Source organism: Rhinoderma darwinii, chromosome 2, assembly GCF_050947455.1.
Source record: "Rhinoderma darwinii isolate aRhiDar2 chromosome 2, aRhiDar2.hap1, whole genome shotgun sequence".
Taxonomy (NCBI): domain Eukaryota; kingdom Metazoa; phylum Chordata; class Amphibia; order Anura; family Rhinodermatidae; genus Rhinoderma; species Rhinoderma darwinii.
In genome coordinates, this window is record NC_134688.1 from 101,085,902 (window position 1) to 101,110,195 (window position 24,294).

A 24,294-nucleotide genomic window follows, 5' to 3' on the forward strand; every position below is an offset into this window, starting at 1 on the left:
AATTATTTTTCCACTACCATGTATTTCTATGCATATCTCATTTCAGTAATTTAGCAGGGTTTGTTATTCCCAAAGAGAACATTTTGCCCCAAGGCACTGGGTGTAATAGTTCATGAGAAGAACACACCTTGGTAAAGATTCCTATGGGAATAACATGTCTTCTAGAAAAACTTCTTTAGGTTACAGCCTAGTGATCTATATTCTGAGGCCAGAAATAACCTCATTGGTCCAAAGATGGGAATGTAAATATATTAGAGAATTGGATTTTATCTCGGATGCCACAAAAAGCTGCCCATCCCCACCTTTCCATCCCAGCTATTAAGCTGTCAATGTATCTGCCATTAGTTACAGACATGTACACACATCATCCATCATGTCCTGCTCTGCCTTGACATGTATTTGTGTTGGACCTCTTTGGTGTACCTCACAGATAGTATTTTTATTATATAATCACACGCATGTAAAATCAACAAAGAAACTTTCATACAGCAGACAAAAAGTTAATTTTAAAGCACACCAATCCCTTATCTCTGTTTCTCCTCCCTCTCATCTAATTCTCTGTTTTGTCTCAGTGTCTCAACTTTGAAGACGGCCAACTACTTAGTTAAAAAAATAAATGAACTTCTGGGTGATGCAACTGGCCTCAGGATGTTTCCTTTGACTCTTTCAGTACAGTGAATGAGCAGAAGTATTTATATTACAATTAGATATTGTTATGATCAGTCATTATATTATTTATTACACAGCATATTATTATTGCCTTATATCTTGTATATGCTATTTTATTTAGAAAAATATGGTTCCAAATATACAATTTTTTTAAAAAAAAAAAATCGAAAAAAATTAAAAATAAATATAATAGTATCTGTTGTGACATGAAGGTGAACGAAAATGTTGCTTTACCCAGTAACAGTAATCTGTGTTATATAATAACAGTATATGGAGCTTATATACACTGAAGTGCTGTACAAATAATGAATTTCCATTTCCATGAATATCCATTGATCTATTTATCGAGTTGACAATCTAACTAACAAAGTCACGAACATGTATGTATGCATATATGTAATTATATATACAGTGAATGGTCACGACACCCATCGTGTAGCACGTTGAAGCTCCTCTGGCCTTCAGAACCGCAGCAATTTGTAATGGCACAGATTCCACTAGGTGTTAAAATTGTTCTGCAGGAATATTTGCCCATGCGGACAGGATAAATTCTCGCAGTTGTCGCTAAACTGTCCTGCCGAAGCGTAAACAGCTGCCATTAAGGGATGAACTTGGTCAACCACAATGTTCAGGTAAGCTCTAATGTTCAAACGTCTATCCACAGGTATCAGAGGACCCAGGGTGTGTCAAGAAAACATTGCCTACACCATTACTCCACCTTCACCAGCCTGAACTGTTGACACCTGACAGGAAAGGGTCTATCGATTCATGCTGCTTGCACCAAATTCTGACCCTCCTATCAGGATGATGCCCCAAAAATCTGGATTCATCTGACCAGGAAATATTTTTCCACTGCTCAGTGATCTATTCTTTGTGCTCTTTTGCCCTCTGGAGTCTTGCCTTTCTGTTTACCTTAGACAGCATTTGCACTTGAACTGGTCATCTGCTGTTATGGTCTATCCGTCTTAAGGAACGGTGAGTTGTGCGCTCGGTCAAGTAAGTTGGAGCCCCAGTGTTGTATTCGGCTGCAATTTGCTTGACTGTGAACCACCTGTTCGACACAACCACTCTTGACATCCCCCTCTGACCCCTTTCATCAACGAGATGTTGACATCCACAAGATACGCTTTTGTTCGATGTTTCTCTTTGAGCGCACCATTATTGGTATACTCCCGACACCAGAAGCTTGAAGAGGAAAAATCACACGGCACTCACCATATTAAAATTGATCTTGGTGATTTAATTCACAGTTTCAGAGGCGGACAGGCCAGTTGTCTTACTTGTGTCTCCCGTGTTATGTCCAACTCTGAAACTGTGAATTAAAAGCACCAAGATCAATTGGAATACGGTGACTTCCGTGTGATTTTTCCTCTTCAAGCTTCTTATATTGAATCTATCTATGAAGCACTGAGCACCATCAATGAATTGTGATCGTACCACAAGTCCCAGCAGGCGTGTCATCCTGGATTGCCACAGCTAAGGTAGTGCCAACCATTTCTTTCTCTCAATATTGTGTATATTCTCGACACGGTTGCACTGGAAAACCCCACAAGATTGGCAGTTTTTGAAACACTGGCCCCAGCTAGTCTAGCACCGATGACCATGCCTCCTTTGATGCTGCTCTGATTGCTTGATTTTGCCATTTGAATGTGGATTTACACTGAAACTGATCCATGAAAAACTTGCTCACTTCATCTTTTTGCTGCACTCTGGGGTTATGTGTCTAATTTCCATACAGGGAAGTTTCAATCGTGAAAGGGCAAGTATCTCCAATAAAGTGCCCATTCTGTGTGTGCGTGTGTGTGTGTGTGTGTGTGTGTGTGTGTCTGTGTGTGTATATACATATATAAAATGTGTATGTATGTATGTATGTATGTACTACCACAGTCATATACATGTATGTATATATATATATATATATATATATATATATATATATATATATATATATATATACATACAATATATATATATATATATATATATATATATATATATATATATATAAAACTTAGAAGGTTAGCATATAGACCTCCACAAAGACACAGCCTGGGGCCATACCAAACTCAAGAACGCAAATGAGTTTATTCATCTCTATATCATAATATAACTATGGGGCCTAGATAATAAATTATGTATCTGCTACCCCTGTTGCTATGATGCTATTTTTACAATATTCCTATACAGTTTTTGCAAAATACTAAAAGTTTGCTGTAATCACTGTATTTTTTTAATTTTTATTTATGTAAACTTATGGGCAGCACAGTGGCTCTGTGGTTAGCACTGTTTTACTGGGGTACTGGGTTAAAATGTTCTCCTCTCATCGGGTTTGCATGGGTTTCCTCCCAAACCACTAAAAGATTCAGATAGGGAATTTAGATTGTGGGTCCCAATGAGGACTGCAAGTGAGGACAACCTCTGTACAGCGCTGTGGAATATGTTGGTGCTATAGAAGTAACAGAAAAAAATAATAATAATACTACATCCATGAAGCCTTGCTACAGAGTGTTGCTGTGGTTTTAGTGCTTATTAGATCAATTTAACTAACTATGGGAAGGGGCTGCTGTTGGGACAATTCTCATATAATATGGGGTCTATAATCATAACAGGTGTTAAATTGCGTGTTATGTAAGCAACAATTTTGACACTTTTTCCTTCATGTGATTTTTTTGTCTTTTTTTCTACTCTTCTTGCATACAACATTTAGTAGCCATTTTACTTGTTTTCTTATTTGATTCAATATTATAATAATAATAATAATAATAATAATAATAATAATAATAATAACTATATATATATATATATATATATTATTATTATTCTGTGCATGCTTAAATTTGTATATTCCCAAAAACATTGACTATGCAAATATGAAATGATAATTTACTACTGTAGCTGTACATTCATTGCTGAGATATTAACCTTGATCATCACTTATTAGACATCTAAGAACTCTTGCCTTCTAGAATAACACTGATTCAACACCACAAGACATTGTATATTGTTACTTCTTGTAAACTTTGATTCAATGTACTTATAATCACCAAAGTTAAGAGAAACAAGAGAGCTTGCAATCTAATATCTCAATCAAAGGCTCAAGACAACAGCTAATATAACAAACGCGCATATTTCAGTGTCTTTTTTCACACAATATTCTAAAAATTTTATGTTTTATTACTAATGTTGAGCCATTTTTCTCTGAATTGACAATATAGAACATACAAGAGAAAAGACCCATATAACACATACCCATTGATGACTTGGAAGTACAAAGGACCCTAGGATATCAGCCATAGCACCCAGCATCTGATCTGTACGCCCCACATGTCTCTGAGGATTCTTCATGTTATGCATCCAACTCCTTGAGTAATCCTGCAGTTTATCTATAGCCCAGTCTCCAATTCTTAGCCACTTTGGGGGGCTGCACCCATTTAAGTTGTAGACAGCAGCTCTGGATTTCAGAAAGTGTTGGAACTGAAAGGTTAAAAGAATCAGAGAGGAAAGTGTGAGAGTCTATGTGCTGAGACAGAGTAGAGCAGATTGCTGAAAGTCTGGGAGAGGCAGGGAGCACAGCAAGCTAAACAGTGATAAATCCTTGCTCCAAGTAAAGAGCCAGTCCCTTCACCAACTCCCCTCCACAAGCCTCACTGGCCTCCTTGCTCTGCTGTGAAAGGCAGCCATATGTTTGGTGTAAGTTACCGTAACATCCCATGCAACAGCTGGGCTTGGAAGAAGATGCTTAACACTTTAATTGCCAGAAATGTCTTGGCTAAAAACCATATCCCCATCATTTGCACTTGAAGAGCGTAATGGATTTTATAGATTTGGCTCATGTCCTTTTTATCATATCCCTGTGTTACCAAATTTACAGATTTAAAAAAAAATATATTATTATTATTACTACAAATCAAAGATTACACCGATGAGCGTGATGTCAGTATTGCCCTTCAGGTGCCTCTTATTACAAAGAAACTAGGAATCTGGCACAATAGTAGATGATGCATCAGCTATTCACTAGAATACTCAAGAAAGGTTAGAAAACAAACTTCTTTCCAACATGTAAGTAAAGTTCAAGGCTCAGTCAACAGTTTACTAATAGTCTAACTGGACAAGGACATTGTTCTATTTCAGACTCTAGTAAAGAAAGCTTTTGATATGCTATAGGATAATAAAATGTTGTGTACAAGAGGACGTCTGTGCACTACATGTATCAGCATCCCCAGTGCTTGTGAGCTATATGATGACTATAGACATTACATTATGGATGTAGATTACTCTTGGCTGGATCTGCTGATAGTCTAATGTTATTGGCGGCTGTCAGAGTCTTCTAGGTTTTTTTTTTCTCTTGGCCAATTGTTTTCCTATGAGAGGTGTCTGGAAGACATTCACCCTTCCCATCCCCATAGGAATTACCATGCATAATTTATTAAGCCAATTATTTTATAAACAATTCATTGTTTTAATTTTTGGGCCAATTAACACAGGAGAACTACCAGGCAAACATTTGGCAAGCACTTATTACCATTAATGAACCCCAATCGGAGATTGTGGTAGCATCGCTCTAAAAATTCAAACATAGCCAATATAATTGTCCCCATACACATTAGATCCCAGGATCCATCATTGTAAGGGTACTATTACTATTACACATGGGCCGTGTAAATGAGCGCCGATCAACGTGACGGCTCATTGATCAGAGCTCGTTTACTCCTATCACACGGAGCAATGATTGGATAGGTATAGGGACGAGGGCACGATTGCTCGTCCCTATACATTTTCATCATGTCGGCAGCGCATCTCTCTGGTTACACAGGGAGATGTGCTGCCAACAACAATGATTTTTTAATTCTGCATAAAAGAGCAGATCGTGCGTTCATCGGCTGATCGTTGCCCTTATTACACAGGGCAATGATTGTGAACAAGTTTCATCTGAATGCCCATTTGCCCGATTATTGGCTTGTGTAATAGGGCCTTTAATCTAATGTGTATGGATATCTCAGGCTTTTCCAGAATTCTGGGTTCCCAGAGAGAGGCGGAGGGGGTGTTTTGGTTAATATATGGACCTTTTTTCTGTCAGGAGTCAGTTTTTGAGGATAACGTAAACTTGAAGCAATCCTAGAGTGTGGTGACCTCTGCTGTCCTGTTTATTTTCATTATTAATATTTAAGTCTCAGTAGTGTTTATATGCCTTGGAATATTATGTACACACTTTCTTTCTCTGAGATGTGTCACGTGTCTTGTCTGGCAATAATCTTGTATTTTAAACAGACAATACATTACAATGACAATAAAATATTTAGATGAAAATAACAAAACACAGCATGTAGTATTTAGTATTGTAAACTTGGCGGCTTACACACAAAATGTCATTTATGAAGCAAAGAATTACACTGCAAAATAGCAAATGCTGTTTTTATATGTCAAATGGTTATGCTTGGTGGCATTTATTTATATAGGAAATGCAAGGATTAGATGGTCAATACTACACAGCAGTGGTCCAGAATGCCTACATTTGGTTCCGTTGGATGACCTAAATGGTCAAAGTTCGAATTTACAGTTTTCTGTTCCTAGCCAGGGAGAGCACGGAATAACAAAAATTCTACTGTTATCATGTTTATAAAAATAGGAAAACATTGAGGCAGATTTACTATTGGTGCTGCGCCAGAATTCTGGCTTAAGTAGCACCTTCTTTTCGCATATAATTTTAGGCTACATTCACATGACAGGGAAAAATGTAAGTATGATGCCCATTTTTTCTTTAAATGTAGTTCTATGGCTGTATTCACACGGCCGTTTTTTACAGCCCATGAATATTGGCCGTCAAAAAATAGGACTTTTTCTATTTTTGGCCGCTTTCATGGCCAGACGGCCCCCATGCAAATCAATGGATCAGTTTTTAAGGGCTGTTTTTCAGGAATCAATCCTTTTCATGGCCGTTAAAAACTGATCCTGGCCCTGACAAGAAGACTCCCCGGGCACGGCGCTACTTTAAGCGCTGAACCCGGAGAAGCCCTTGACATCACTGTCCATATATGGACAGTGATGTCAGGGCTTTCAACTATGGAGTCCCCGGCCAGAGCATCGCAAGCACTCTGGCCGGGGACTCCTGTCTTGGGCAAGCCATTGACGACACTGTCCATATATAGCCGTTTTTTTTAACAATGTAGTTATATGGCTGTATTTACACGGCCGTTTTTTAACAGCCTGTGAACATTGGCTGTCAAAAAATAGGTCATATCCTATTTTTGGCCATTTTCATGGCCAGACGGCCCTCATAGAACCCAATAGATCCGTTTTTAAGGGCAGTTTTTCCAGGAATCAATCCTTTTGACGGCCATTAAAAACTGATCCTGGCCCTGACAAGAAGACTCCCTGGGCACAGCGCTACTTTAAGCGCTGAACCCGGGGAAGCCCTTGACGTCACTGTCCATATATGGGCCTTTCAACTATGGAGTCCTCGGCCAGAGCATTGCAAGCTCTCTAGCCGGGGACTCCTGTCTTGGGAAAGCCCTTGACGTCACTGTCCATATATGGACAGGGATGTTCAGGGCTTTGAGATGCCGGAATCCCCAGCCAGAGCCTAGAGGGAGTCCTTGAGGTCACTGTCTATATATGTATGGACAGTGACATCAGAGGCTCCTCCAACAGCAGAATTCCCGGCCAGAGCGTGATCAATGCTCCGGCCAGGGATTTTGCACCTGGGGGAGTACCTGGCATCACTATCCATATATGGAGCAGAATCCCTGGTCAAATCGTTGTTGACACTGTAGCCGGGGATTCCACTCCTACAGGGAGTCCCTCACGTCACTGTCCAGGAGCGGAATGCCTGGCTAGAGAGTTGCCGACGCTCTGGCCGGAGAGTCCTGAAGCAAAATTCCCGTGGATTCTGCTCCTAGAGGGAGCCCCTGGAGTCACTATCCATATATTGACAGTGATGTCAGGGGCTCCTCCAGGAGTGGAATCCCTAGCCAGAGCGTCAGCGATGCTCTGGCTGGGGATTCCACTCCTAGAGGGAGCCCCAATGGCGCTATCCACAGAGGAGGGGGTGTAGTGCTATCCACAGGGTGGGGTGTGTGTGGCTATCTACAGGGTGGGGTGTGTGTGGCACTATCTACAAGGGGTGTGGCACTATCTAAATGGGCACTGTGGCACTATATGGGCACTATTTAGAGGGGATACTGTTGTGCTATCTACATGGGCACTGTGTGTGGCACTATTTACATGGCCACTGTGTTTGCCCCTTTATACATGGGCACTGTGGCACAATCTATGTGACCTGTGGCACTATGTGGGCACTGTGGCACTATGTTCACACTGGCACTATCTGTTTACACTGGCACTATCTATTTAGGTACTATCTACAGTGGGTACTGTGGCACTATCTACAGGGGCATTGCGGCACTATCTACAAGGGCACTGTGGTGTTTTCAGGGGGTTTTACAAAAAAAACCTGACAAATGAAATCCATCAGTTTTTTTAGCGGCCGTGAAAAATGGATGGCAAACGGATAACAAAACAGCCATTAAAAACAGACAGATGGTCTGGAAATGGATGAAAATGTGGAGACACACAGATGCAAAACAGCCATGAAAAGCTTAGAGTTGATCACTATTTGATGCCCATTTTTTTTCACTGTCGTGTGAATGTAGCCTTAGGCTTCATTCACATCTGCGTCGGTGTGTTCAGTTGTTCTGCTCTGTCAGAGGAGCAGTACAAGAGAATAACGAAGCAACGGTTCCATTGCACAACGGACAACGCTGGCGGCCGATGGAACCCATTCACTTTAATGGGTTCCATCGGCTTTCCATCAGTGTGTCCAAGATTTTACCGGAGACAATAGCGCAGCATGTTATGCTATTGTCTCTGGTAATCTTGGCCAGATCTGTGACGGAGGCCCCTAAAGGAGCCTTCAACGCATATGTGGACAGGGCCTGGACGCATAAATTCATGAAATGCGCGAAAAAGTACAGATGTTTGCAACTCGCCAAAAAACAGTGTGGCTTACATAAAAGGAGGGTGTGGCTTACAATTAGTCAAATTGCACCAAAATTTTGCAGCAAAAAAGTAGTTTCAAGTAAGTCAACCAACAGGTGGTATAAAATTAGACATAAGTGTCTAACCGTGCGCCAAATTTATCATCCAGCTTGAGCCACTGTGCTAAATTTGGAGCATCTAGTCTAATTCTTAGCTGTCTACATTTAAGACAGTATTAGTAAATCTTCCCTATTGGGTAGCAGCCCCTCCAACTTTTCGGCATTGCACACTAGATTAGAGCCAATGATCAACATCTTCTGTTGGTTGTAGGAAGGATTGGTAAGGTTCATTTTTAACGTGGCCAATTTTAGTTTTTCCAGGAGACGGTGGAGGCCCCATAAAACTCACGGTGGTGAATCCCCAAGGTTAATTGCCCCATTTGCCTCCTGTTAAAGGAGGTGGGGTAATAGCGGGATTCACTGGTTAGTAACACCCACTATTACTACCGCCTTTATAAACAGGGTCACTAGGGTTATGCTTAGTTCCCCTACCTTTTCCTTATACTAACGTTGAGCTAATTGCTTTTGCTGCTACTCAAGGGAATAAGACCGTATAGTAAATAAAGGTAATATTTATTAACATACAGTAATCACTCATCTATAAAATACAGTAACTAATCACAGTACAGTATAAACATGGTATCACAATCCTAATTATACCTCCACCCACTTACCTAAACATACATATGAATACAGTTACGTTACAACACAATACACATAAGTTACTTGTAATTCTCACACGCTCACTATCTCTGTCCCACTCCCTCCTAATATAACTTTCCCTATACACTAAGGGTTAATACGGGATAAGGAGGAACAAGGGGAATGGGTTACTGTGTGCCTGGGGATGTGCAGGTCAAGGGTCACTGCAGGGTACTTAGGGCAGCAAAGGTAAACAGGATTCAGCAAGGGGTTAACTCAGGGACTCAGGGACGCAATGGTTAACTTAGGGAACACAGGGTTACTCAGGGAAGCAAGGGTTAACTCAGGGACTGGGACAGCAAGGGTTAACTTCAGGGACTCTGGGACAGCAAGGGTTAACTCAGGGACTCTGGGACAGCAATTGTTAACTTCAGGGACTCTGGGACAGCAAGGGTTAACTTCAGGGACTCTGGGACAGCAAGGGTTAACTCAGGGACTCTGGGACAGCAAGGGTTAACTTCAGGGACTGGGACAGCAAGGGTTAACTTCAGGGACTCTGGGACAGCAAGGGTTAACTCAGGAACTCTAGGACAGCAAGGGTTAACTCAGGGACTCTGGGACAGCAAGGGTTAACTTAGGGAACACAGGGTTACTCAGGGAAGCAAGGGTTAACTCAGGGAGGAGACCGGGAGAGAGAGGGTTATGTGTAGCTGCTGCTACACTTGATACGGTTGGTGGAGCAGAAGCAGGAGAGTAGCAGGAGACAGCAGCAGGTCGTTGGAGGAGAGAGACAGGACAGGAGAGGTGAGCCGGTTCGTGGTGATGTGGGAGGCAGGCAGTCGTATTCAGCTGCTCATCGTTGGTGGAGTGGTGAGGTCGTTTTCAGCTACTGAGCATATCGACGCAGGGCTATTTAACCCTGTCGGTACGCTCAGAGCGGGTGACGAGAGCCGCTTGGCCCCGGCTAGCATGGGTCGGCATGGTGATAATGTATCACCAGCCAACTCATGAGCTCCCGCGCGAGACCGTCCGTGCGCGCGGGAGATTTGAAATGGAGACAGGGGATAGGTATCTCCTGTCTCCATGGTTTCCAAACAAAACAGGACAATGCTAATTGTCCTGCTTTGTTTACAACCGTATTCATGTTCATTATATGTATTATACACACACATACATATTATATATTTGTGTATATATATATACATATACACACACATGCATACACTATATATATATATATATATATATATATATATATATATACACTACCGTTCAAAAGTTTGGGGTCACCCAGACAATTTTGTGTTTTCCATGAAAACTCACACTTATATTTATCAAATGAGTTGCAAAATGACTAGAAAATATACTCAAGACATTGACAAGGTTAGAAATAATGATTTTTATTTGAAATAATAATTTTCTCCTTCAAACTTTGCTTTCGTCAAAGAATGCTCCATTTGCAGCAGTTACACCATTGAAGACCTTTGGCATTCTAGCTGTTAATTTGCTGAGGTAATCGGGAGAAATTTCACCCCATGCTTACAGAAAGCCCTGGCTTGATGGGCACTTCTTGCGTACCATACGGTAAAGCTGCTCCTACAACAGCTCTATGGGGTTGAGATCTGGTGACTGTGCTGGCCACTCCATTACAGATAGAATACCAGCTGCCTGCTTCTTCCCTAAATAGTTCTTGCATAATTTGGAGGTGTGCTTTGGGTAATTGTCCTGTTGTAGGATGAAATTGGCTCCAATCAAGCGCTGTCCACAGGGTATGGCATGGCGTTGCAAAATGGAGTGATAGCCTTCCTTATTCAAAATCCCTTTTACCTTGTACAAATCTCCCACTTTACCAGCACCAAAGCAACCCCAGACCATCACATTACCTCCACCATGCTTGACAGATAGCGTCAGGCACTCTTCCAGCATCTTTTCAGTTGTTCTGCGTCTCACAAATGTTCTTCTGTGTGATCCAAACACCTCAAACTTCGATTTGTCTGTCCATAACACTTTTTTCCAATCTTCCTCTGTCCAATGTCTGTGTGCTTTTGCCCATATTAATCTTTTCCTTTTATTAGCCAGTCTCAGATATGGCTTTTTCTTTGCCACTCTGCCCTGAAGGCCAGCATCCCGGAGTCGCCTCTTCACTGTAGACGTTGACACTGGCGTTTTGCGGGTACTATTTAATGAAGCTGCCAGTTGAGGACCTGTGAGGCGTCTATTTCTCAAACTAGAGACTCTAATGTACTTTTCTTGTTGCTCAGTTGTGCAGCGGGGCCTCCCACTTCTCTTTCTACTCTGGTTAGAGCCTGTGTGTGCTGTCCTCTGAAGGGAGTAGTACACACCGTTGTAGGAAATCTTCCATTTCTTGGCAATTTCTCACATGGAATAGCCTTCATTTCTAAGAACAAGAATAGCCTGTCGAGTTTCACATGAAAGCTCTCTTTTTCTAGCCATTTTGAGAGTTTAATCGAACCCACAAATGTAATGCTCCAAATTCTCAACTAGCTCAAAGGAAGGTCAGTTTTATAGCTCCTCTAAACAGCAAAACTGTTTACAGCGGTGCTAACATAATTGCACAAGGGTTTTCAAGTGTTTTCTAATCATCCATTAGCCTTCTAACACAGTTAGCAAACACAATGTACCATTAGAACACTGGAGTGATGGTTGCTGGAAATGGGCCTCTATACACCTATGTAGATATTGCATTAAAAACCAGACGTTTGCAGCTAGAATAGTCATTTAGCACATTAACAATGTATAGAGTGTATTTCTGATTAATTTAATGTTATCCTCATTGAAAAAAACTGTGCTTTTCTTTCAAAAATAAGGAAATTTCTAAGTGATCCTAAACTTTTGAATGGTAGTGTATGTATATATATATATATATATATATATATATACAGTGAAGGAAATAAGTATTTGATCCCTTGCTGATTTTGTAAGTTTACCCGCTGTCAAAGACATGAACAGTCTAGAATTTTTAGGCTAGGTTAATTTTACCAGTGAGAGATAGATTATATATAAAAAAAAAACAAAACAGAAAATCACATTGTCAAAATTATATATATTTATTTGCATTGTGCACAGAGAAATAAGTATTTGATCCCTTTGGCAAACAGGACTTAATACTTGGTGGCAAAACCCTTGTTGGCAAGCACAGCAGTCAGATATTTTTTGTAGTTGATGATGAGGTTTGCACACATGTTAGATGGAATTTTGGCCCACTCCACTTTGCAGATGATCTGTAAATCATTAAGATTTCGAGGCTGTCGCTTGGCAACTCGGATCTTCAGCTCCCTCCATAAGTTTTCGATGGGATTAAGGTCTGGAGACTGGCTAGGCCACTCCATGACCTTAATGTGCTTCTTTTTGAGCCACTCCTTTGTTGCCTTGGCTGTATGCTTCGGGTCATTGTCGTGCTGGAAGACCCAGGCACGAGCCATTTTTAATGTCCTGGTGGAGGGAAGGAGGTTGTCACTCAGGATTTGACGGTACATGGCTCCATACATTATCCCATTGATGCGGTGAAGTAGTCCTGTGCCCTTAGCAGAGAAACACCCCCAAAACATAATGTTTCCACCTCCATGCTTGACAGTGGGGACGGTGTTCTTTGGGTCATAGGCAGCATTTCTCTTCCTCCAAACACGGCGAGTTGAGTTAATGCCAAAGAGCTCAATTTTAGTCTCATCTGTCCACAGCACCTTCTCCCAATCACTCTCAGAATCATCCAGATGTTCATTTGCAAACTTCAGATGGGCCTGTACATGTGCCTTCTTGACCAGGGGGACCTTGCGGGCACTGCAGGATTTTAATCCATTACGACGTAATGTGTTACCTATGGTTTTCTTGGTGACTGTGGTCCCAGCTGCCTTGAGATCATTAACAAGTTCCCCCGTGTAGTTTTCGGCTGAGCTCTCACCTTCCTCAGGATCAAGGATACCCCGCGAGGTGAGATTTTGCATTGTTTTTCTTGTGAAATTCTCGATAAGTTTGATGTGTCACATGACCCTCTTCCCATTGAAAAACCTAAAGTTGGATACAAAATGGCCGACTTCAAAATGGCCGCCATGGTCAACACCCAGTTTGAAAAGTTTCCCCCCTCCCATATACTAATGTGCCACAAACAGGAAGTTAATATCACCAACCATTCCCATTTTATTTAGGTGTATCCATATAAATGGCCCACCATGTATATATATATATATATATATATATATATATATATATATATATATAAAAAATATTACACCTCCCTATAATTCAGTTCTGGCAATAGAATATAACATGTGATTCATGTAGCTGTAAATAAGATTCGCACAGCTTTGAGGATGAATTTTAGACCATTCCTCCCTGCAAATATATTTTAGTTCATGAATATTTCCGGGATGCCCTCACCAAGTCCTCAATGATGGTAAGGTGTCCAAGCTGTGAGGCAGAAAAGCAGCCCCATACTATAATGCTCCCTCCACCATGCTTCACAGTTGGGATGAGATTACGTTGTTGATGTGCAGTATTCTTTTTCCTATAAACATATCGTTGTGCATTTGCACTAAAAACATTTAATCTGTCCACAGAACATTGTGGAACATCCAGGCGGTCTCAGTCAAACTTGAGATGGGCTACAATTTTTATTTTTTTTGGACAGCAGCGGCTTCCCTTGTGGTGTTATTCCATGAAAAACGTTTTTTTACAGTGTTTTTTTAACAGTGGAATCATGAACAGAGGTTTTTGCAGTTTGCAGAGTCCTCAAATATTTAGCTGTTTTCCCTGGGTTGTCTGTCACCCCTTATTGAATTGTGTGTCGTGCTCTTGGAGTGATCTTAACAGGACGCCCAGTCCTTGGGAGAGCAGAATTTTTTTCTAGCTCCGGATTGATGTACACCCAGGTTTTTAGCAAAGCTTTTTAGCCTTTTCTGACTTCAGCCATCTCTATAATACATCTTCTAAGGTCTTCTAAAAGTTGTTTGCATCAAAGCATGGTTCACAATAACCAATATTTTTTTAGAACAGATTTGTCAGTGACCAGACTTTGTCTGCCTTTATTTAATAGGCAAAATACTTGTAAAACCAACAATTCAACTCTCATCTCCTAATTGTGAATATTTACACAATGTGCTGAATAAAAGACATAAACAGTACCACTGTTTGTGTTTTATTAGGTATTTTTTTTAATCAGATAATTTTTATAAAATTTTCAAATTAAATCAAATGTAGACACATGTCAATTAGCCCCCAAACCCCACCCCACCCCCATTTCCCGTTCCAGGCATATTTGTACATTGTATATCCAACACTAATACAGTATCATAGGTGGCTACCGCGCAGGGTAGGAAGTTGAAGGCCACTTAAACAGAATCAAGGAACAGCACATGTCATGGCGCGGGGTGTGGACCCACTGGGCCGTACCGCGTAGCGGGGTAGCAGCTGGCCAACAAGGTACAAAACAATGTCTATAGTTCTGAACGGGTTCCTGAGGCAATGTAGACAGTGGCAGGGGCGCGACTTGACTTTCACAGCAGGTGACGCTGCGGATGCAGCGGGAAGACACGAGTTGACTTTCGCAGCAGGTGACGCCGCGGATGCAGCCGGAAGACACGACTTGACTTTCACAGCAGGTAACGATAGCACGGGATACAGGGTACAGGCAGCAGGAACGGGTAACACTGGGAACTGGAAAACACTGGGAGACCTTTAGCAAGACAAACTAGGGTATACAACAACGCTCAGGCAAGGAACCAGTGGGCAGGGCCCCTTATTATAGTCCAGCAGCCATTTGTGCTGATAATTGATGTGAGGCAGCTGGACGCGTACTGGCCCTTTAAGGCTGTGCACGCGCGTGCGCCCTGCGGGACACAGTCCGAGGACCCGGAAGAGAGTGCCGGCATCTCCCTGTAGGGAGCGCACACCGAGAAGAGAGGCGTCCATGGCCGGGATCGTCAAGGGGTAAGTCAGAACGATGACCCCCGGCCATGGACGTAACAGCACATATCATGGATACTTACACATTTCAATATAATATATACTCGGATATAACTCAACATCCAGAAAATGACAACATTTCCTTATCAATTCCCTGAGTTCAGGAAGCTCAGTGCCGCAGGTGAGTCACATATTCTTTCCCTCAGCAGAGAAGTATACGCTAACCCAGGTGTGTCCAGCCATGGCCGCCACATCTTTGAAAAATTTTTAGGTACTTTGCGCTTACATTCCTTTCATTCATTAACATAACATTTACTTTCCCAATAAACTCAGCTTTAGAAGGTAATACAGGTTGTATCCAATGGAATACTATTATTTTCCTCGCTACCTAAAGGGGACATCCCACCGCCGTTTTGTCCTGAGTATCTAATGGAAGTTCTTCAACATATTCAAATACAGATCTTAGGGTCCCTAGGTATAGATATTGAGTATGCTTCAGCTATAATTTCAAAAACTTCAGATCAGTATTTGTGCAAATGCACGGAACTCCATAACATATGTATAACATCTGCAGTTTCCTGTCCGCACCTTGGGCACCTCGCATCTGCACAAACTTTTATAGTAACTATGGCGTCTTGTACACTCTATGCAGTATGTATAGCTGGACAGCCGTGCACCCTCCCCCAAAGATGTAGCAGGGATTGCTTCTAGAATATCATTCCACTGATCCGCTGTAATACCCGGAATATCCTCATCCCATTTATGCATCCTAACTAAAGGGAATGTCTCTAAGTATTTATCCAATAAAAGCCTGTACAGAACCGATATCAGACCCTTTGTATAACCCATCGGAGCAACACAATGTAATATATAATCTTTTTGTGTCATCAGAGGCTTTCTTTTGACCTGAGCCTCATATGCGTGTCCATTCCAGAGCCTCAGCGGATTCCTCAAAAAAATGTATGCGACCCAGTGCCGCTATCCTCAACTATTTTTTTTTGCAGGTTTCGCTGGACCCTTTTGGACTACTTTGATCTACGTTTTTTGTTTTTTTTAATGAAATGGTGTGGGGGAGTTTTTATTTAAATAAAAAAATATTTTGTAAGGGTGTATTCACACAGTGCAGTTCTGCCACGTTTACGCTGTGCGTCCGAAAACCGCATTAAAAACATTGCTTTAAAAACGCATGCATTTTTCCATTTGCTTTTCAGCCACACGGGAAAAACACGGTGGCTCAATGAATTGAGGGGGTGACTGGGACAAGATAATTTTACAGAAGGAAGCACAGTGGATTTTTAGGAGGAAAACGGTTGGTCCACTAGGACTTAATGAGCATCTATCCTTTCTTCCGTTTCTGCAGTCCCGCATACTACACATCCTAATGGAATTGCATTGATCTATTTTATCATCTGTTTTTGTATCTGGTGCTGGCTCAGTTTTACCTGCACCTGAATATAATGTTTATTCAATGACATGCAATATAGTCTCATGTATTCTGTTTGCTCCACCACTATCACCTTGAGTGATTCTATATCCCAATAAGAATATTTTGACATTCCTTAACATCCTAATATATTTCCTTTTGGGTATGTGTGACATGGATATACCTACTAAAATAGGAGATAAAAAGAGACACTGTGCCACATGGTGCAAAGTAAAAGTAAGATAGGGCAGGGGAAAAAAACTTTGTTGGAAATAAGCTCACCTAGCCCAAAGGACACCAATGAGTGTCAAAAAGAGTAGTAGGACTGCTGCTGCCAGGTCCAAATCACATCAAACGAAGTTTGTTGTCCAGAAGATAATTTTAAAACATAAAAAATAGGACCATCGGTGCTGCACGGATGAACAAAAAGATGGAAGACTTAGATAGCCATCATGGCGAAGTTTTAATGGAAAGGGCTACGCGTTTCAACACGGACTGATGAAGACACCAGTCCGGTGTTGAAACGCGTAGCCCTTTCCATTAAAACTTCGCCATGATGGCTATCTAAGCCTTCCATCTTTTTGTTCATCCGTGCAGCGCCGATGGTCCTATTTTTTATGTTTTAAAATTATGGATATACCTAGGATGTAGTCATACCTTGAGGATCTTTTATTGCTCTTGCCCATTTATTTATGCATTCCCTCTTGAAAGTGATAGGCTGTGGGGAACTTTATTATGGATACCGGGTAGTGTTTTCTCCTACAGGTTCCAAGTGAGTTCCCTTGTCTTTGCACGAGCTTTAATTAACCCTTTCACGACCAAGGACGAAAAGGAACGTCATGGTCGGCTGCTAGTTCCTGCACCAGGACGTTCATTTTCGTCAGTATTTAAAACTGTCACTCTGTGTAAACACAGAGTGACAAGCGAGCGCTGACAGCTGTCCTAGACAGCTGTCACATCAGTCTCGCCGGACAGCGGACCATGGCCGCTGCTTTCGGCAATTAACCCCTTAAGTGCGGCGACGGATTGCCGTTGCCGCATTTAAGTGGTTTGAAGCACATCGGCAGCCCCCACGAAGTGATCGTGGGGGCTACCGATGCTTGTCGTGGCAATCGGAGGTCAGACAATGACACAAAAGTACACATATTTGGTATCACCGCGTTCGTAACGACCCCAACTATAAAACTGTAATGTTATTTTTCCCGCACAATGAACGCCCCAAAAAAAACCCAATAAAAAACTTTTTTTTTTATAAATAAGTCATTTTATTGTGCAAACGCTAAAAAAAAGGACCAAACCTATATACATATGGTATCGCCGTAATCGTACAAACACGCAGAATAAAGTAAAAATGTCACTTATAGCGTACGGTGAGCGCCACAAAAAGAAAACCTAAAAAACGGTGTCAGAATTGCTGTTTTTTGCTCAGGATTGCAAAAGAATAGAATAAAAAGTGATAAAAAAAAAATCGCACGTACCCCAAAATGGTACCAATGAAAACGACAGATTGTCCCGCAACAAATAAGCCCTCACAGGGCTCCGGTGGTGAAAAAATAAAAAAGTTCTGGCTTTCAGAATATAACGATGCAAAATGTGCAGAGTGTCCAAAAGTGGATAAGATCGGGCGCCATTTATCAGTGCGACACCGGGCACATACCTATGAAATATTATTTATTTACCCCATTATTATACCCTCTTATTATGCCCTGATGTACTCCGCACAGATTACACATACCCCCAAATTATAAACTGAAATACCAGCAAAACCCCAAACAAAACTACTACCAAGCAAAATCTGCGCTCCAAAAGCAAAATGGCGTTCCCTCCCTTCTGATCCCTACAGTGTGCCCAAGCAGCAGTTTGCACCCACACATATATGGCGTCCCCATACCCGAGAGAACCCGCTTAACGTTTTATGAGGTATTTGTCTTCTGTGGCACAAACTGGGCACAACATATTATGCACTAAAATGGCATATCAGTGGAAAATTGCAATTTTCACTTTGAACCATCCGCTGTGCATTAACCCCTTTGCGCACTATGACTTAATTGCCCATCATGGTGCGGCGGTTGATGTATGGAGCCGGCTCACGTGCTGAGCCCGCTCCATACGCTGCGGGTGTCGGCTGTGTATTACAGCAGGCCCCCTCGGTACTAACGGACAGGTACAGTGATCGCTCTGTTACAGAAGCCTGTAAGAATAAGGCCTCATGCACACGACCGTGTTTTTGCGTCCGCAATTCCCCCGCAAATCCACGGGAGAATTGCGGACCCATTCTTTTCTATGGGGCCGTGCACACGACCGTAGTTTTTGCGGTCCGTGCACGGCCCGGGAACCCGGACCGCAGAAAGTACGGACATGTCCTATTATGGTCCGGAGTTGCGGTCCGGGCTCATTGAAAACAATGGCCCGGCCATGTGCATGTGCGGGCGGCTTGCGGCTGACAGTCCGCTGACAGTCCGCAGCCGGCCGACACGAAAATCACGGGCGTGCACACGGCTACGGTCGGGCTACGGTCGTGTGCATGAGGCCTTACAATATACTGCAATACATTAGTATTGCAGTGTATTGTACCAGGGATCCAATGATCGCTGGATCAAGTCCCCTAAGGGGATTGATTAATAAAATGTGTAGAAGAATTATAGTTATTAGTAGTGAGAATTTATTTTTTTTAAAGTTAAAAAAAAAACACTTTTCGCATTTTTCTTCTAAAGTAATGTAAAAAAAATGAACAAAATTGGTATCGCTACGTCCGTAAAAGTCTGAACTATTACAATATACCATTATTTAATTTGCACTGTGCACACCTTAAAAAAATGTAATAATTGAAACCGCCAAAATCGCTGTTTTTTTTTTGTCACCTTCGCTCTAAAAAAAAAATGTAATACAACTTTTGAATCACTTTTTATGTACCAAAAAATGGTACCAATAAAAACTGCAGCTCCTACCGCAAGAAATAAGCCCTCACACCACTCAATTGATAGAATAATAAAATAAAAAAGTTATGGCTCTTGGAAAGCGGGGAGTGAAAATCTAAAATAAGAAAGCAAAAAATGGATCAGTCCTGAAAGGGTTAATTCATTTCTAATGTGGGGTATTTCCGTACTCGGGAGAAATTGCTTTATAAAAAATGGTTGTTTTTTCCCTTGCTTTTGGGCCCTGCAGTGTGTCCAGGCAGCGCATTAGGGCCACAATGTGGGTATTTTTGAAAACAGGAGAAACAGGGTGATAGATTTTGTGGTGTGTTTCTTCATTCTCATGTTCGCTTTACAAAGAAATCGGTCTTCAAACTGATACTTTTATGAAAAAAGTGAAATATTTTTTTTTTCACCTGTTATGCATTCAATTTAGCAAAAAACTGTGGTGTCAAAATACTTACTATACCCCTAAATAAATACCTTATGGGGTCTAGTTTTCTAAATGGGGTCGTTTATGGGGAGTTTCTATCGTTCTGTCAGCTCAAAGCCTCTCCAAATGTACAGTGGGGCCTAAAACATTTTCAAGCAAAATATGAGTCCTGAAAGCCTCCGGGTGCTCCCTTCATTTTGGGCCCTGCCGTGTGTCCAGGCAGCGCATTAGGGCCACAATGTGGGTATTTTTTAAAACAGGAGAAACAGGGTGATAGATTTTGTGGGGTGTTTCTTCATTCTCATGTTCGCTTTACAAAGAAATCGGTCTTCAAACTGATACTTTTATTAAAAAAGTGAACTAATTTTTTTTTCACCTGTTATGCATTCAATTTAGCAAAAATCTGTGGGGTCAAAATACTTACTATACCCCTAAATAAATACCTTATGGGGTCTAGTTTTCTAAATGGGGAGTTTCTATCGTTCTGGCAGCTCAAAGCCTCTCCAAATGTACAGTGGGGCCTAAAACATTTTCAAGCAAAATATGAGTACTGAAAGCCTCCGGGTGCTCCCTTCCTTTTGGATCCTGCCGTGTGTCCAGGCAGCGCATTAGGGCCACAATGTGGGTATTTTTGAAAACAGGAGAAACAGGGTGATAGATTTTGTGGTGTGTTTCTTCATTCTCATGGTCGCTTTACAAAGAAATTGGTCTTCAAACTGATACTTTTATGAAAAAAAGTAAAAAAAATTTTTTTTCACCTGCTATGTATTCAATTTAATAAAAAACTGTGGGGTCAAAATACTTACTATACCCCTAGGTAAATACCTTAAGGGGTCTGGTTTTCTAAATGGGGTCATTTGTGGGGGTTTCCATCACTCTGAGACCTATGAGCCTCTGAAAACCTGGCTTGGTGCAGGAAAACAAAATGTACTTCAAAATTTATAAAATTATTCAATTTGTAAGTCCTCTAAATTGCTGAAAATTTATTTTATTTTTTCAAAAGTTCTGCCAAAATAGAGTAAAGAGATGGAAATATATATTTAATTTAAAAAATTGTACAGTATGTGTGTACATATGTGACATATTGCAGTTAAAAATAGGGAAAAATTGTAATTTTTACAAAATTTCTTCCATTTTTCTATTTTTTTATTAATTTCCCCAAATTGTATCAGTCTACTTTTACCACTAAAATAAAGTACAACATGTGACGAAAAAACAATGTCAGAATTACTTGGATATTCAAAACTTTCACAGAGTTATTCTCTGATAAATTCAGACATACCAGATTTGACAAATCTGGCTTGGTCATTAAGGTACAAACATGCCCGGTCATTAAGGGGTTAAACCTCTGTCACATTTTGACACTTACTGTATTGTTGCAGCGATGTACATACGAGATCGCCTGAAATTCCCCTAGCAACTAGTGATGCGTTCTGCATCTTTGTGATTGGCTGTGATGTCATTAGGAGGTCGGTTTACTGGCGGTGGGCGTCTGTTCGGCGTTGTGACACACCGATTGGTTCCGGCCGTCCATCATGCCTTTGAAGGAGGTGGGGTTAGCCGTATAAGGCACTCGAGTTTCTCCGGCGCGCGCTAGACCAGTTATCAGTGTCTCAGTGCACGCCGGAGAATACAAAATTAACAGCGGAAAATGTGCTGTTCCGCAGTTTGTTAATAATAAGCCACTTTAACCCCTGAGGACGCTGTCCTGTAGATACAGGGTTGCAGAAACGCGTTGGGTCGTTGCTTTACTGTGGTAACCAGACCACATCTACATTTGCTTAGGTCCCCTGTGCATGTCCAGAGTGTAGCACGTCTCTGTGCATGCAGGACATTCTAAGGAGGCTTGTTTATTTTTGTATCGCTATGGCAAGTGGTTGAGGAGTATTATCACTACCCCTGTCGTGTGTCATATCGATTTAAAGGTTTTCAATATCACCTGTTTCCTGACACTCTATCAGGGACCGTGGATCTGTTTGCCAACGTTTACACTCAGCACTTTTGGCATTTAGTGCCCTATTTTTAATATTACACGAATAAAACCATTTTTAACGTTTTTCTAGGCAGGACTATAGATTTTGAACTGCCTGCGCTTTTTTGTCTGCGGTTTTCGGTGCGGTTTTTGCCCGCGACCATTAAATCTAATGCAAGGACCAAGGGCAAAAAACGCAACGGTAAATCAGTGCTGCAGGTTTTTTTCTGCCTCACATTAATTTCAAAAGGAGGTCAGAGGCGGAAGCTGCACTAAGAAAGGACATGCTGCTTTTTTTTCCCCGCGAGTGGCCAAATCCACATGAGAAGAAGATGCCTCTGCATCACATTGAAATCAATACGGAGCAATTTCGGGGGTTTTATGGAGCTGATTACGACGCGGTTTCCGCACCAAAATTCTCTGTGTGAACAGGGAGTTATGTCTTTGTTTTTTTAACACTTTATTAGCACCTTAGTAATAGCAGTTGTATGTTTGACGACGTCCATAACTAAGGCGCGGCTTAGTGCTAGCCAGTTAAAAGGCCATCACTAATCCTCCACCATTATTTACCCACTACCCACCGCCACCAATGTTATCGGGAAGAGCCGGGTATAATCCAGTACCCGACCATCTGTAGCCATGGCAGGGTACCAGGGTGGCCGCAGGCTGGCATTATTAGGCTGGGAAGGGTCCAAAACCATGGCCCTTCCCACCATGGAAATGCTAGCCTGCTGGTTATGAAAATGAGGGGGACCCCACGTAATTTTCGTAATTTATTGTGTTTTTTAAAAAAAACAAAAAACGACGTGGGGTCCCCCCATTTTTCAGAACCAGCCAGATACAATATAGCAGCAGCAGCCTAGCATTACCAGGATGGGAAGGGCCACAGTTTTTGTACCTTCCCAGCCTCATAATACCATCCTGCGTCTTCCACAGTGCCCGACCATCACTACAGATGGTCAGGTACTCGATTGTACCCAGCTCTTCCCGATACCCCTGGTCGGGTACCTGGATAATAATGGGGGTTTACTGCTAGCCTTTTTACTGGCTAATACTAAGCCCCGCCTTAGTAATGGACATCGTCAAACAGACAACAGGCATTACTAAATCGCTAATAAAGTATTAAAAAAACACAGAGACAAAAGAAAATATTTTTTATTGAAATAAAACCACCCGCACAAGACCCTCATTAACCATTTTGTTTATTTAAAAAAAAAACGTAGATTATCGCATTAGTCCACCGAATCTACAATGTAATCCAATAGGTCCAGCGGAAAATGCAAAACAAAAAAAATAAAGTTAGTAATATGAAAAATAAAAATACTTATACTCTCCTACTGCAGATGACTGTCTTACCCCTGTGCCGGAAAAGAAACTAAAGGTCAATGAACTGGGATGGGAACTAGAGATGCAGTAGAAAAATTAATAATTCTGGCATCATGGAGCTCCCCCCACAAACCTCCCCCACACATGCAGCCGCTTCAAAAAAAGAAAACACTCCACCCCCAACGCACCGCCACACACACACACACACACACACACACACAGCCCAAACATGCAGCCGCGCCACACAACCCCCACCCCACCCACACAAAACACACACACACACACATCCATTACCTGCAGTGTGGCCTATCTTCACCAAAATGGCGCCGGCTTTCCCCCTACAAATCAGTTTCTATGCTGGGTCGCTCTGAACTGTGCATGCCACCGAGCATGCACAATACAGAGCTAGATGGCACAAGCACAGGATATAACGAACGGCTCCCGTCCTATGCCCTGTAGCGGCCATATTTCATCTGTGTATGTGTCGTGAAGTGACACATACACAGATGAAATTAAAACTGGCAGCCCCCAGTATAGTAAAAACATGTACATAAAAACTACATTTTGTGACAAAAAATAAAGTATATATAATATATTATTACATAAAAACATATAAATGAATAAAAAAATAATAATAATCATGACACCTTTCCTTTAACCCCTTAAGGACACGGCCAATTTGAGTTGTTTTCATTTTTGTTTTTTCCTCCCTGCCTTCCAAAAGCCATTACTTTTTTATTTCTTCGTCGACATAGCCATAGGTGTAGTTTTACATGCCACCATTTATTGTACTGCATAATGTACTGGGAAGCTGAAAAAAAAATATTTGTGGGGTGAAATGGGCAAAAAACAGCGATTACGCCATTTATGGGGGAGTTTTGTTTGTTTTTTACGGCATCCATCAGGTGGTAAAACTACATATTCACCTTATTCTACAGGTTGATACGATTACGGCGATACCA

The 24,294-nt window shown here is 41.5% G+C and overlaps 1 protein-coding gene across 2 annotated transcripts in view; it reads right to left on the reverse strand.

Moving 5' to 3' along the window:
• ARHGEF25 (Rho guanine nucleotide exchange factor 25) overlaps nucleotides 1-24,294 on the reverse strand; it is a 418,106-nt gene that overhangs the window by 334,044 nt on the left and 59,768 nt on the right. For both annotated transcript variants that reach the window (XM_075851970.1, XM_075851969.1), the window contains exon 2: nucleotides 3,919-4,143. In XM_075851970.1, the coding sequence (XP_075708085.1) occupies nucleotides 3,919-4,143 (225 nt within the window). The remainder of the gene's footprint in view (nucleotides 1-3,918; nucleotides 4,144-24,294) is intronic.